Here is a 14,211-nt window from a genome sequence, read left to right as displayed (position 1 = left end):
AGGTATAATTACGATGCCCACTTATGTTATGTGAGAAAAAGTAGGGTCGTGTTTATAAGATTCTTATGTAAAATAAGTCCGGGAACGTAGGCGATGCAAGTTGATTCCAAAATTTTACTATGTGTGTACCAAAAAGATCCGCAAGAACCAAAATCCTTAGCCCATTTACACAACTAAATAGTCCCAACTCAGCATGATACTGGCTTTGGGACCATAACCAGGTCATCCTTTGGAACTATAAAAATACTTACCGTGTGACAAAAAAATACTACTTAGTCAACCCTACAACAAAATTATTCCAAGAAAATATAACAGTATACAATATTATATACAACCTACATTTTAGTGCCATTAGTACGGCTAGTTTTAGATCGTGTGGCCTGTTTTGTATCGAATTCGTTAAATAACAAAGTCACTGAAACTATAGTAGGGCAATTACAAAATGGGCAAAAACAAGGGTACAAAACAAAAGAAACAATTTTAACTGTATTTATTTAAATACTTCCAATTGGAACAGGTTAGCGGCCGAGCGAAGCACTGAGGAGGCTCGGGAGAGTTTGTCGGACTCTTCTTTGGACGCCGAGGATGACGGCCGCGAGTGTGCAACCGGCTTTTCTGTCTCCCAGAAACTAAGAGCGAATATGAGCTCCGCCCAAAACGCCTCGCTCCGAGTCATCTATAAAATAAATACATAATAATATCATAAATATCATGGGACAACTGACACAAATTTACCTAGTCCCAAACTAAGCAAATCTTGTAAGTACTATGGTACTACCTAGGTAACGGTTAAACATATTTAGGTACATCCCAATAATATTATAAATGCGAAAGTTTGTAAGTCTGTCTGTTCTGTTTGTCTGTTACCTCATCACGTCTAAACCGCTCACTGAACCGATTTAGAAGAAATTCAGTAGGTATATATAGGTAGAGTCATTCACGATGACGCGTGCCGTGGTTCTTATTACAATGTCATTAATTTCTAATTTTGTCAAAATCACGCGTCTTCGTAGATGGCACTGGCACTAGGTATAGATAGTTTCAATCCCGGGGAAGATATACTTAGGATAGTTTTTATCCCGGAATATTGCATAGTTTCCGCGGGATAGCGATAAACGAATTCTACGCAGACGGAGTCGCGTGCAACAGGCTTGTATTTAATAATTTTAAAATTTTAATTTTGTGTTAATGGTAAATACGACCGGATTTGATCGCCTGACGATTTTTAGCGCCATGGTACTGCGTTTAGTTCGTTGCTTTGATACCTGTACTTAGGTACATATAGGTAGAGTCATTCACGATGACGCGTGCCGTGGTTCTTATTACAATGTCATTAATGGCTAATTTGGACAAAATCATGCGTCTTCGTGGATGGCACTAGGTATACAGTAAGTAAAATGCATTACCTTTTGTTCAATAGCAACATCTTTCACGTGCCATAAAAACTCGAATAATCCCATGGCCGCAGCGATGCCACAGCCCACGCCCAGCACTACAAACACACCGCCGACATTTTCCACTCCTAACTCGGCCGCACTTGCCCCTTCTTCCCCAGCCTCTTCTTCCTGTACACAAACAATAAATAAATAAATATCACAGGACCATTTACACCAATTGACCTAACCCAAAGTAAGCTTAGCAAAGCTTGTGTCATGGGTACTAATCAACGGACAATGATTTCATACAAACAATACCAGAAACACGCTATCATCATCCTAAGCTTACTCGTATTACAAATGTGCAAGTGAGTTTATTTGTTCTGTTTTAACGCCTTGAATACCGAATCGCTTGCCTTGAAATTTTGCATAGAACTATAGGCAATTAAATTACTCAACCGCGACATGGTAGCTACATCTATGCAGCAAATATGTGGTCAGCTCCTCTGGCTTCACGCTGTAAGAACACATACAAATCACACAAACCCAACTATCACCACCACTCAGACGCTGAGAGCCTACTTCGAAGTTCGAAAATCGAAGTTCGTATGGCACCGTCCCTCTCGCTCTCGTATTAAATAGTATAAGTGTCAGAGGGACCGAACGACACGAACTTCGAAAACTTTAAATTTACCTCAAAAACGACTTTTTTCTTTTATGCCTACCCGATTTTTTTTTAAATTTTACTGTAAATTTTCAAATGTTCAAATAAATGGAGTATACTTGTTGTCGAGGGGGCGCGATAAACGAATACTTCGTAGAGGAAGACTAGGCGGGCGACAGCTTAGTAGCTTAATAATTTTTAATACCTGGTGGCTTCTTTGTTATCGCGCTAAATGCTTACAATCTGCAGGGCTACTACGAAACTCGAAGTTCGTATCGTGCGGTCCCTCTGATACTTATACTATTTAATACGAGAGCGAGAGGGACGGTACGATACGAACTTCGAGTTTCGAGTTTCGTAGTAGCCCTGCAGCCGAGATTCGGCGTATATTGAAGGTCAGACCAACTGGATCCAGGGAATTATCTTTAGCCCTTTACCGCCATTCGTCATTAGTTTTTATTATTACGCTATACCTACTAGCGATAATTAGAAAGAAATAGGTACGTATTATAAATATCGTCAAGGGGCTACCACTGCCATCTCAACAGGAGTTCTATTTCAATTAATATGTTAAGAAAAGCTAGTATCAACATAATTATCATTGCCTCACTAAAGTACAATTCCATCACATTTTTAATTAATCATAGATTTAGACCAAATATTAGTTCATTTCGGGGCCGGTATTACTATACATGTGGAGTGTGGTATGCGTGTATTGAAGCGTGATGATAATGATGTACTTACGTTTGAATTTGAACGAAGAATTAATACTGAGTTTGAGTGAAGAACGAACAAATGAGATGTTATGGCAGTTGACGACGTACGAAGTACGACGGGCGTAAACGGACGTGTGTGTTTACTTTATTTTTTCTGGCGTAATTCTTACGATTTTGTATATTTTTTTCAAATTCGCTTGCCAATAAAGGCTTAAATAAAACTACTGCTACGTTTCATTCACGAACCAGGTTCCCAGATACATATTATCCACCTATCAATAAATAAATAATTTATAAATGGTGGATAAATATGTATGTACCTACATACGCATATGTACCCGATATTATGAGGTATCTATTTGTATACGTGAATAAGTACGAGAAACAAATAAGTTCATACCTACAGGTATGAAGGACACAGGTCACACTAAGTCGTTTATAACATGGCAAACTGCGTGAAATATTTTCATTTTACTGATATAACAAAGTTATTTTTTTCGATACCTACTCTCTTTTAGTCGGGGGATTTTCTTAAAAAATATTAAACTGTTTTCAATTAAGAATAACTTTCTTAACCATCGCGAGTTTAAAAAAAATGTGCTAATTTTACTTTTGTGCATAGATATATTCAAGTACTTACAACACATGCACCCTCTTCTGGTGCTTTCCACCATCGATTTTTGAGTTCAAGAAGTTTCCCGCTCTCAGCTAACTTCAACACAGCGTTGTCAATTGCGGTACGGTAAGATGAAACTGGAATGATAAATTACACCAACTTTGATATCAAACCACAGATTGAAAAAAAAATATTCTTCGTTCATAATATCTGCCCTCAACGAGGCTCGAACCCGGAACCTCAAGCTCCGATCCCGTCGAATTATTAGGCGGCACGCAACAAAAAGAAAGGTTATTGCTGTCAAACTCAAAGTGTGTCCACACTTCTTAAAATTAATAGAAAGAAAGAAAATACATTTATTTAACGCCATAAAACAAACATAGAACAGATAAAGACATACATGACGCTAAATAGGTCCCCACTCAGCATAATGCCACGGCAAGCCGTGGCGCTGATTTTCAGTGAGGACCTGTGCCCAGCAGACAAGTATATAGGCTGGGATGATGGTGAAATAAAACATGATTGATGAATGAAACTTACAGAACGGCATAGCAATACCGTATCCCTTGGAGTCGAGCAGGCCGCCTACTTGCATCAAATCACATTTACGCTCCAACTGATATTCAATGGCTGTTGACTCCATTAAAAACGCATACTCGCGTTTTCCCATCAGTACCCGCTCTACACCCAAATCGTTGTTTTTCACAAAAACCGACGGTCTGGCCGATTCCATTGCAGCCCACATTTTTTGGAAAGTAGTGAAGTTTGATCGCTGCAATTGATACCAAATTAAAATTCTGTATTTGGTGAAAATGGTGATAAATGCGAAATTTTGACAGTGTCTATTTGTTACTTTTTTACGCTAAACAGCTGAAAAGATTTGTATGAAATTTAGTATTTACTTAGCTGGATCTTAGGAGTATAGACTACCATTAGTTCAACAGTTCTGACGAGATCGAGACCGAAATCTTGACCGCTAAGCATAAACAGATGAATGAGCACTACGATGTAATTTATAGGCATTCCCATGGAAATTGTAAAAAATTGAAAATGATGCAGCGAGGCTGCAAGAAAAGGCTTACTACGTTACCTTGAAAAACGAGTAGGTAGAACCACCTTCAACAGTTCCATATTTGATTTTGGTCTGTCCAGCTAAATCTTCAGCACTTTTGATGGAGTCATCCATGGCGGCATTTGTAAGAAACGCCGCAAGATTCGCTGTATAGGAAGAGCACATGATCAATGCGAAAAACCACCACATGCCGCACACCCACCTAGTTGAGTAACCCCTGTCAATAAAACAAATGAAAACATAAAACGTTAATCATGAAATCGACTGGAGTATTTACGTTCGCTCAGAGGAAATGCATGAATATTTATGCAGTGTATTTCCTTGACGTATTGTAAAAGCAAGAAACTTGTGCGACTTCATAACCAACTCCGAAAATTTAAGTAAGTACGTGAAATATCTAACTTTTTTTATCTGATCAATGTGGACACAATTTTGAAATGACGTCACGTAATTAGTTTTATTTATTAGGGCCTTTTTTGAGACATAATAACTCTTAATTTATTCGTGAAACCTGGTTAATAGTTCCATACATTTTGATAGTATCGTTTTTTTTTAAAGTGGCCCTATTATAATCCATTTCTTAATTTTTTTTTAATCAAGATCTAGAGGCATGGTTTCCCAGAAATTGGTTTTGACACCATAACTTTAAGGTCAAACGTTAGATAACGATAGATAACGTTTCCATGACTCTTAATGGTGACCGCTAAGCACCTAACTCCTAAATCTCTGTTGAAACCACTATTGAAGGAAATCTTAACTTTAGCATAATTTCGATATTATGTTTACCTACGCACATTCGTACCATTTGTATCATTATTTCATTCTAAAATTTAACCTAGGCTAAAACTTACTTTGGTAAAATATCGGAGCCTTGAGTCATTATAGATCCCATAGTGAGCCAAGCAGAATTTTTGATGTGCCATATATTTTCGAGCTCTTCTGGAGATTTATCACAGGGATGAGGATTTTCCCAATCATTTGGGGCAAACCTGCAAGAAGCAATAACGATATAAGATAATAGCTTTTACGGGATCGCATTTTAAGGAACATAATAGACGCCATCGGTGTAACATTAAGAATTATTTTCTTGTGGTAAGGGAATTTTTTTAAGCAGTTTTATGATTTACCCGGTACTATAAGGAATAAAGGATAGAAGTGTCTAATAGTTCTCTCAAAATATAGTTTTCCATTTACATCTTTTATTAAACAACGGACAAGATTAAAGCCAAGATTAAAGATTTATTCAAAACTTAGCAACAGCTCGCGACTTCGTCTGTAAAAAAAATAATTCATATTTATGCCACCAAAAGTCCGAATCAGTTTAGCCACTTTAGCGTGAAAAATCGTATTTTATCGTAATTTTTTTGCACGTTTGTCTGAAGACAGGAGTTTTTAATCGCATACCTGGCTAAAATGTGCAGCAGCAAAGACACCATCAAGAACGAGGCGGCCATGTAAATCCAAACATCGACCGAGAAGGGCTTGAGAAACCCAAAGAGTTCTGGTTCGGGAGGTTCTGGTTTTGCGTAGAGTATGCTTATTCCCAAAGTCATAAAAGGCGTTGTGAAGTCCACAGCCGATCGTCGCTCGTAAGTAATCGTCAGGTCGCATATCGCTAAATCAGCTTTCTGCAATGGCCAGTACATTACAAACTTTCATTTAACTTGCAATAATAATAATAAACTCAAACACACCAAAATTACTAGCAAATCGGGCTACACTACTTACAACTCAGGGTGCCTGATGTGTATGTAGGTAGTTATACACTTTATTAACGTTGCATGCAATTACATAAGATACTGATAAGTATTAGTTTAATTTGCGGCATGTAGTGCATTTTTCGCTCTTTTTTCACCAGTTTGAATTGAACATTCTTCATTAATCACACACTGAATCTTCTTACGTTTAATAATATTGTTCTTTAGAAATTGATAAATATTGACTGAACAAATTGCGTACGAAGCTTTTCATAACTATTGTATATACAAATGTTTCACAAACAATTTATGCACCGACCCTTTCCAGAAGATGCCCGACCAGTCCGTCCCATTTCCTTGTATCTTTATGGTAGGAACCGTATAAATTTCCTGGCACGATCTCAATCACATAATTTAAATGCAGAGTTTCTGTAAGGATTTCGTGTATCAAATCTTTTGAATAACCTTCATATCGGTCATTCCCAGTCAACACTTCGCCGTCTTCGGGTACTTTTTCGATGAGGTATGGCGCTCCAATCCGCGACACAACTCGGAAAGTTTTATTTTGCCATTTCTCAGCGAGCAAATCGGAAACTTCATCCTGCGACCGAGCGTACACGAAACCCGTATCGGGATTCCATTTGGCGATGCTATTGAAACCACTATTTGATAATTCCATTATTTCCACATTGAAATTGGTCCGTTCTCCCGTAATATTATTCAATGTAATCTCGTCAGTAATGCCCGTAATGGGGTTCTAAAAACAATGACAATAAACAAGAAAATGTAATTGTATTTGAATGAATGAACATTGTATTATTGTGCTCACCGTTAATAAATGATTTATAAATTCTTCACCGATTTCCCACTTGTTATCGGAATAACATTCGAGTTCTTCCGCTTTAATTTCAAATTCTTCCGGCGCGCTTTCAACTGCAGCTGCAATCAGTCTTGCAGCGTCGCTAGCTAGTGCGACTTCAACCTAAGTTAACAGAGAATATAATGTTCTTTGTGACAAAAATGTTAAACAACCGATAATGAAAATGATGCTAACCCTGCTGATGCCCGCAACTTTATCTACATCATATGGAAACTTTTCAGTTTCCCAGGATGAAAGTACCCTCTATTATTCCGAAATCAGGAATGGTGTTGCTTTAAATCTATGAAAGAATGTTTTGTATCGATTCAGTATCTAAATAGTTCCATAAATTACCTCCTACATACAAACGAAGATAATCACAAACAAACTCAGACTATATAAATAATTTCTGCGGACTGCAATTAGTAGGAATAGACAGGCATTGCCTGCGGTTTTATCTGCTTGAAAGCCGGTTATTGTTGATGTGTAATTTTCCGGGAATCTTAATAGTATCCATCTATATACAAAATTTAGTGCTAATTCGTGCGGTTGTTTGTTTATGTGTGATTAACTGCACAAATAAACAAACCAAAAAGTTGCGGAACTAAGCATGTAGGTATAGAAGTAGTGAGTAATATTTAATTAGAGAATTATAATGTATCTACTTATTTTTATATACACTGACCGTTATGTCCTGTGTGTCTCCAGGTATCTTGACATCCGATGAAGCCCTGGCCTTCCAATCGGACAAATAAGATCGAGTCCTTGAGTCTTCGTGAGCGAAAATTCTCAAGCAAGTTACATTCGACAAACCAAAGCGCAGTTCTTCTAAGTCCAAAGTATGTGCATCAAGTGACATGAGAACGTAACTCTGAAACAAAAAACTGACCAAGTAGTTTTGTCTAGTAGTTTTTAATATAGTTGTATTAAGCAGACTCTTGAAAACATCAGCTCTATCATCGATTGAAGGGATTTAAATTTAACCAATTTGGGTCCTGGGAGCCATGGGAGCGTATCTTCCTAAATAGTATTATTTGTATACAACAATGGCTAACGAATGCCGTAAATATCATGATAACGAGGTTGAAATGATTTCTAGTGGCCAAGAAATCCAATTGGTTGACTGTTTGTACACACACAATCTATACATTGAAACGTTCTATCATATGCCTAACATAATGTTGTAGGTTTCATCATTACATGGAATGGAAACCTTATTGTAATCATGGCCGACTCCATGTTCTTGCTGTTTTTTCATACAGATTTGTACTGACATTACTAATCTGTATGAAAAAACAGTGTTGTGATGTAATAAACTCTACTTATACATTTTACTTAAATATGTGTTTAAATCCAGATATGCAACACATAATGATCCTAACATAACCTGCTTACTGTTTTTGTGATGTACCTACGAGACGAGTTCCTTGTTAACAGCAAGCTGCGTAGAATATTGACTATCGCAGTACAACCCTATCTTATAAGAATGTACAGTGCATAAACTTCTGCGCAAAAATTTGTTCAAAAATATCTGAACACGCTTCTACGCCGTTAGCAATAGAGTCGTGTTCACATATTTTTGATCAAATGTTTGCTCAGAAGTTTATGAACTCGACTGTAACATTAAAAGCTCCCTTAATAACGCTTTAGGAACACCGCCTCTCAATTAGCTTAAATTAGACTAATTTACTCCTGTTAACTATTAAATTAACTACGCATAAAAAATGCATTTTTATACTTAAAATTCGAGATTCTAATATTTAAAGACAAAAAAATAAGTCGGACGAATTGCATTGCTTGCTAGCGTCAAATTTACTTAACGATTTTCTGACATTTTTCATCTTGACATTTTCGTGATTTTAGGTCGTGGTTACCCTATATAAGTTATGATTTACTTGCATTTATCAAAACTTAACTGGCTAACAGACGGACAATGAAGTGAAAAAGTAAAGTAGGAAAATAGTGGAAAAAAAGAATATAAAATGTTTTCCTACCATGTAATCTTCAAAAAACTGCACCTCTCGAGCTTGACGTAAATAATCCTTAACTCTTTCTGGTGGACAGTCTAGTATCACTCTACTTTCGCCGGCCAACTTTAATTGTTTCAACAAAGGCCGGTTATCTCCTCCTGGGATTAGTCTTCGCACCAACCATTTATGTTCTGGATCCGCATACTTTAAAACTTCTTGTAGTCTAATTAAACCTGTGCAGTGTAAAAAAAAACCTTTAAATATGGATTTGTTTCATGCTGAAGCCGGGAATCGAATCCGGTTTCTCATCATTCTGTTATGCATGTTTTGACATTATATTTACATCAATCCGCCAATGCATACAAAACACAAAATTTCTCAACTCTCTAATCAGTAAGGTATTTTACAAATTTATATAAAAAAATTGTCTATGTCATTTAATAAATAAATCCAAAAGTCTAGGAGTAACATTTCCGCGTTTGTTATTTATTACTTACCATAGACTTATTCTTATTACTTACCGTAATCGTCATCATAAAGTAATGTGTATGTTTGCCAATCACTGTCTCTCACAAAAAGGGCAACTGCTTTCGATAAAGCTACTGCTTCTGGGAATAAATTAATACCAGGTGGAATTGGTAGCTCGAGACCTCTGACTGGTGGTGGACGCCATACAGCCTACAAATGTTAAACAATTGAATCAAATATAAAATAAAAATCATATCAAATTATATATACAAAACCAAGAACACAAAGACAATAACAGATTTTTTGAAATCTGGGTTCAATTCCCAGCTTTAATTCTTTCTGTTTGTGTTTTTTCTTGTTTTAGTAGAATTTGAAAAATATTTTTTATAATAAAATTTCTGATTTTTGAATTTGAAATGATACAACCAAAACGACTGCCACATTATGAAATATTTCACTATCTCTTTTATAAACTGCGTCGTTTTATTCTAAGACGAGGTGCAACTTTTTTTTCATGACACTTGCTCGTAAACAGTGTCGTAACATGCAGGCTACCTTGGTTGCAACCCCCCAAATAAAATCCTCGACTAAGGTCGAGGATTAAGATGCACATTAAGATGTGCTTGTCATGAAACCCGTGGTCGGTAAATGAATTGCGCAAACAAATTTAAATATAATCTCGTTCGTAATTCCTTATATTTACCGCCCTTAAGACACAATGTACTATAATCACCAATCCCTTAAAGATTTAAAAATACACCTGTCCAATGATGTTTTTCCGTAAAAAAAATCCTTATATAAAAATGATTTTGTTATTGAAATTATGATAAAAATGCGTATTTTACTTATTACTAACGGCAGTGTCGGCAGTAGGGTTACAGAGTTATGACGACCACTTTAATCATGCATGTTATGGAACGTAATACGTATACCTGTATGTGAGGAATCCTTGCCGCCCTGCAATGAGCCTCCACAGCGGATGCTGATGTGGCATCAGTCGGTCCGAATATTGCGATAACTCCCTTCGAAATGAGCTGACACGCTGCAACGTAAATTTGAAATACAGAATCATAGAACTTAGGTGATGCGAGGAATAAAGTTCGAGCTGCTGTACATTGCCGTTGATAATGGATTATTTATAAGTTCATAGCTGGTCCAGCAGTGTAATTAAACTAGCACAATATTTCTAATCCCGTCAAAGTTAAGCTTTAAAAATTGCATCGGCAATGCTCATCTCAAATAACTTCATTGTAATCCACAGTGCCGTCCTAAATAAGCAGTTTTGCAGTCCACACAAAGGCAATTTTCCTCCTTGTTTTTAAATAGCCAGCAGTTAATTTTAAGAGTGGTCCGGGATATAAATATGAGGCAAGAACAAAACGCCGGGAGTGTCCCGCATAAACTGAGAAAATCTGCCATAAAACGGCGGGCAAGTTGGTTTACCAACGCTGCACTCAAGATTTTGGCTCGGTGGTACCCTACTTTCAATAGGGTTAAAACTACTTTCAAGACATATCGATTGTTTGTTTCAGTGGAATTCTAACCTAAGATTAACCTATTTTCAAAGTCTAACTTTTATCAGATCTTGAAATTGTTCAAAGAGTTGACACGGAATCCTTTCGATAAAGCTTCACGAATTATTTCGCTTGAGCCGTAATATTATTATTATTATTGTTAATAATAAGCATAGACATGCACGTGAAATTTTCCCAGTGTGTGAAACGTGTTTTTGTGTATCTTAATACTCGTACTCGTACGGAAACTTTTGTCAGTAGGATTGACTTGCGTTTAATCTGTTTTTTAAATGTCACTAGTAGGTATCACACTATAGATAAGAATTATATTTTTCTTTCTTACCCGCCTTAGATGCAGCAAAACTGTCTTCATACGGTGCGTATACTGCCTCCATTACAAACGCATAATGTTCACTTTCCATAGAAGCCCGTGCCAAAGCTGAAGCAAATGCCACCTCTGCCACTGTGTTCGGAGGAAATATGGCGCCTAAAATATTGGGTATTACTTATTACTTTTGTGTTTGAAATTCTGAAGCAGTTCATAATGTTTCTGTGGCATATTATTAGGACTTATCAGAAAAGAAACTTTAGAGCCCACCAATAAGTACTTGCGTTTATCACACGCAATTTCAAACAATGACATGGCTTTTACTATACCCAGTTTCCTCTCACCAATATTTATCGGGGTCCTAAGAGCTTCGAAGTTTCGAAATGCAGCTTCACTGTTGCCGGCAGTAAGGAGAATTGTTATAACTGTCACGTAATTTATTCCTGGAAAATCCAAACAGCAGCGTTCAAACGGAGCTTGTTTACAAATTCAGTCGAAGCAATATTCAATGCGACCGGCGTATTTAATAATGCTTCGATATTTCATCTTATTCAGTTCGTAGCGAACAGGCGCTTTGCGTGCGGTGCATGTTTTGAATTAATTTATTATTTAGAATAGTTAAGAACGTCAATGGTCATGACATCAGACCATGACTCAACCATGACCTGACATACCATGTATATTACCTACTTCTGCAATTGAGTGCTAAAGTATTATGATGACGCAATTAACACAATATGCATACGATTAAATTCATGATTTATCTGAGAAAGTTTTATGATTTGGCTGTGTCTAGTCTACAGTCTATTAACAGGTTGAGGTGTCGCAGTTATAATGATAGAAATAAGTACCTGTAGTGTATGACCAATGTCACAGTGCGAGTTTTATGTAATATGTCAAAGTCAAAGTTGATAAAATTCTGTTTTTTTTTTCAGATTGCGGACTATTAATGTCGATGTCGACAGCATTTTAGTCGCGTACTCGAAAGCTACAATTAAAAGTGTAATCGTTAACTGCATTTTGCATAAACCTGCTCTCATTTCACAGAAGTTAAAATACAATTTACAGTACATATATTTTTATTATAAAAATCTGCAAAAGGTTACTATGGCACTAACGCTGATAGATACCTGCACAGACTTTATTATCTAAATCAATATTAGCATGAAGCTCGTAAAAAGAGAATAAGCCGTTTTTATAGATAATAAAATATGATAACCCAATTCCGAGTAAATTCACGCTAAAGTTCTTGGACAAAAGTATAAAAGTGATACTCGCCCTGGTGCCGTAACATTTTCGAAATGAGATTTTCCTGGATAAAAGTAGCGAATTGGAACAATGAGATTCAGCGCCCAGCTGTCGTATTACAACTTTGTCTGCCGACGGACGGTGTTTACTCGACACATGGCAACATCACGGAATTTAAGAACACAGATGAAAGCTTCGATGCACTTCCGATGCGACGCGCCGGACACTGCGTGTGCGTTTATTATCACGGCGGCCAACTCAATTGGGTTATATAAAAATAGACTCGGAAATAGGGCACTACCAATACGACGTTAAGGTGTGCTTATAAAATTAAGAGTACTCGTCATCCGTAATTTCAAACGTAATTTACTGTTATAATTTTCTCCTTTCAAATAAGTCTTTTCTGGTGGGAGAATACTACTACTATTTTTTTTCATACCCTTTCAACCAGTATTATCAATTAGATGATGCTAGAATCAGATTTTATGAAATTGAAAGCAGTACCGGTACGGCGTAATAACTAATAACATTTAGCCCAAATAGTCAAACGTTTTTAAAAATAACCTCACTTAGGATCGAAAATGAAGAGCTACTTAAAGCTTGAAACCTTTGATTAAATCATTTACAACCAGCGATGTAGCCACGCAATTTTTACAGGGTTCGCTAGGCAATCAATGCTATCGATTAAATTTCCCACTTCGAATGAAAGTGGTATGAAGATTCTTTGAATTTCCATCAATAATGTTCAAAGCCTGCCTATACCTGAAAGCAAATATGTGGAAACGTCCAATTACATAGCCGAATAGGAATCCAACTAAAGAGAATAGTGTAACAAACAACCCATATGTGAGCCCCGCCCGAGCCGACTCTACATTTACTTTTCACCCATCAAAAGACAGCACTTACTGCAGTCAAATAGTGTCAGCAAACAAGAACTCCTGTTCAATTCTTTGCGGAGGAAGATTTACATGTCATATTTTTCTAATCTCATATCCTGGAATAAACATGAGCCTTCAGTTCATCTACCTGCATTAGGCAGATATAGAGAACGTTGAACTATGTGTGACAAGGTACGACAGTTGGATTACGTGGTGACAAATATCGAAGTTATCTTCTTTATAGATCGCAATGTAAATTTTTTACATCTACCAATTTAGTAATTTTTGTTGAATTTGATATAAAAAATTAGGAAATAACAAGTCCCTGTTAATTTACGTATTATCTCAGTCGAAACATTCAATAGTATAATGTTAGTCTCTGACCATACATTTTCTGCACTAGATCATAATAGAGCACATAGATCCAGAGTATATAAAACACGATTAACATTAAATACTCTGGACTTATTTTTAAATAGCAATCGTGGTGATAATGTTCTATAATTATGGGACGACCAGACATTACGTAGTGTTTAGATCATACTAGTATTATTCAGTTTCTGGTCAGTTTCCAGTCTCATACAAAGCAGCTAGGTAGTATTTGCTATAGTTAAGTTTTATTAAATTAATTCTACTCTGCTATAACTGATCATACATATGTTTTTCTAAGAAACCTAAACCATAGGCCGCCTATTGCTTACCTTGGATTTTTTTCTCTATCTCTTGTGGTGTTCTAAGGGGGAGGCCTTTGTTCAGCAGTGAACATCTTCCGGCTGATGATGATGATGATGATGAATAAAGAGTC

General features: G+C 36.6%; 1 protein-coding gene across 2 annotated transcripts in view; it reads right to left on the bottom strand.

The window, feature by feature from the left end:
- Window positions 1-490: 490 nt before the first annotated feature.
- The window catches only part of LOC141436381 (glutamate receptor ionotropic, kainate 2-like), a 52,354-nt gene continuing 38,633 nt past the window's right edge, over window positions 491-14,211 (bottom strand). For both annotated transcript variants that reach the window (XM_074099331.1, XM_074099330.1), the window contains exons 2-16: window positions 11,625-11,723; window positions 11,296-11,439; window positions 10,371-10,480; window positions 9,492-9,648; window positions 8,995-9,203; window positions 7,686-7,871; window positions 6,971-7,123; window positions 6,461-6,898; window positions 5,849-6,072; window positions 5,296-5,433; window positions 4,463-4,661; window positions 3,913-4,144; window positions 3,397-3,509; window positions 1,407-1,565; window positions 491-676 (exon numbers count right to left, since the gene is read on the bottom strand). In XM_074099331.1, the coding sequence (XP_073955432.1) occupies window positions 491-676; window positions 1,407-1,565; window positions 3,397-3,509; window positions 3,913-4,144; window positions 4,463-4,661; window positions 5,296-5,433; window positions 5,849-6,072; window positions 6,461-6,898; window positions 6,971-7,123; window positions 7,686-7,871; window positions 8,995-9,203; window positions 9,492-9,648; window positions 10,371-10,480; window positions 11,296-11,374 (2,583 nt within the window). In that variant the 5' untranslated portion in view covers window positions 11,375-11,439; window positions 11,625-11,723. The remainder of the gene's footprint in view (window positions 677-1,406; window positions 1,566-3,396; window positions 3,510-3,912; window positions 4,145-4,462; window positions 4,662-5,295; window positions 5,434-5,848; window positions 6,073-6,460; window positions 6,899-6,970; window positions 7,124-7,685; window positions 7,872-8,994; window positions 9,204-9,491; window positions 9,649-10,370; window positions 10,481-11,295; window positions 11,440-11,624; window positions 11,724-14,211) is intronic.

This window comes from Choristoneura fumiferana, chromosome 16 (genome assembly GCF_025370935.1).
Source record: "Choristoneura fumiferana chromosome 16, NRCan_CFum_1, whole genome shotgun sequence".
Lineage (NCBI taxonomy): Eukaryota > Metazoa > Arthropoda > Insecta > Lepidoptera > Tortricidae > Choristoneura > Choristoneura fumiferana.
The sequence above is the reverse complement of the archived record's forward strand: the minus strand, read 5'-3'. Positions and strand labels throughout refer to the sequence as shown.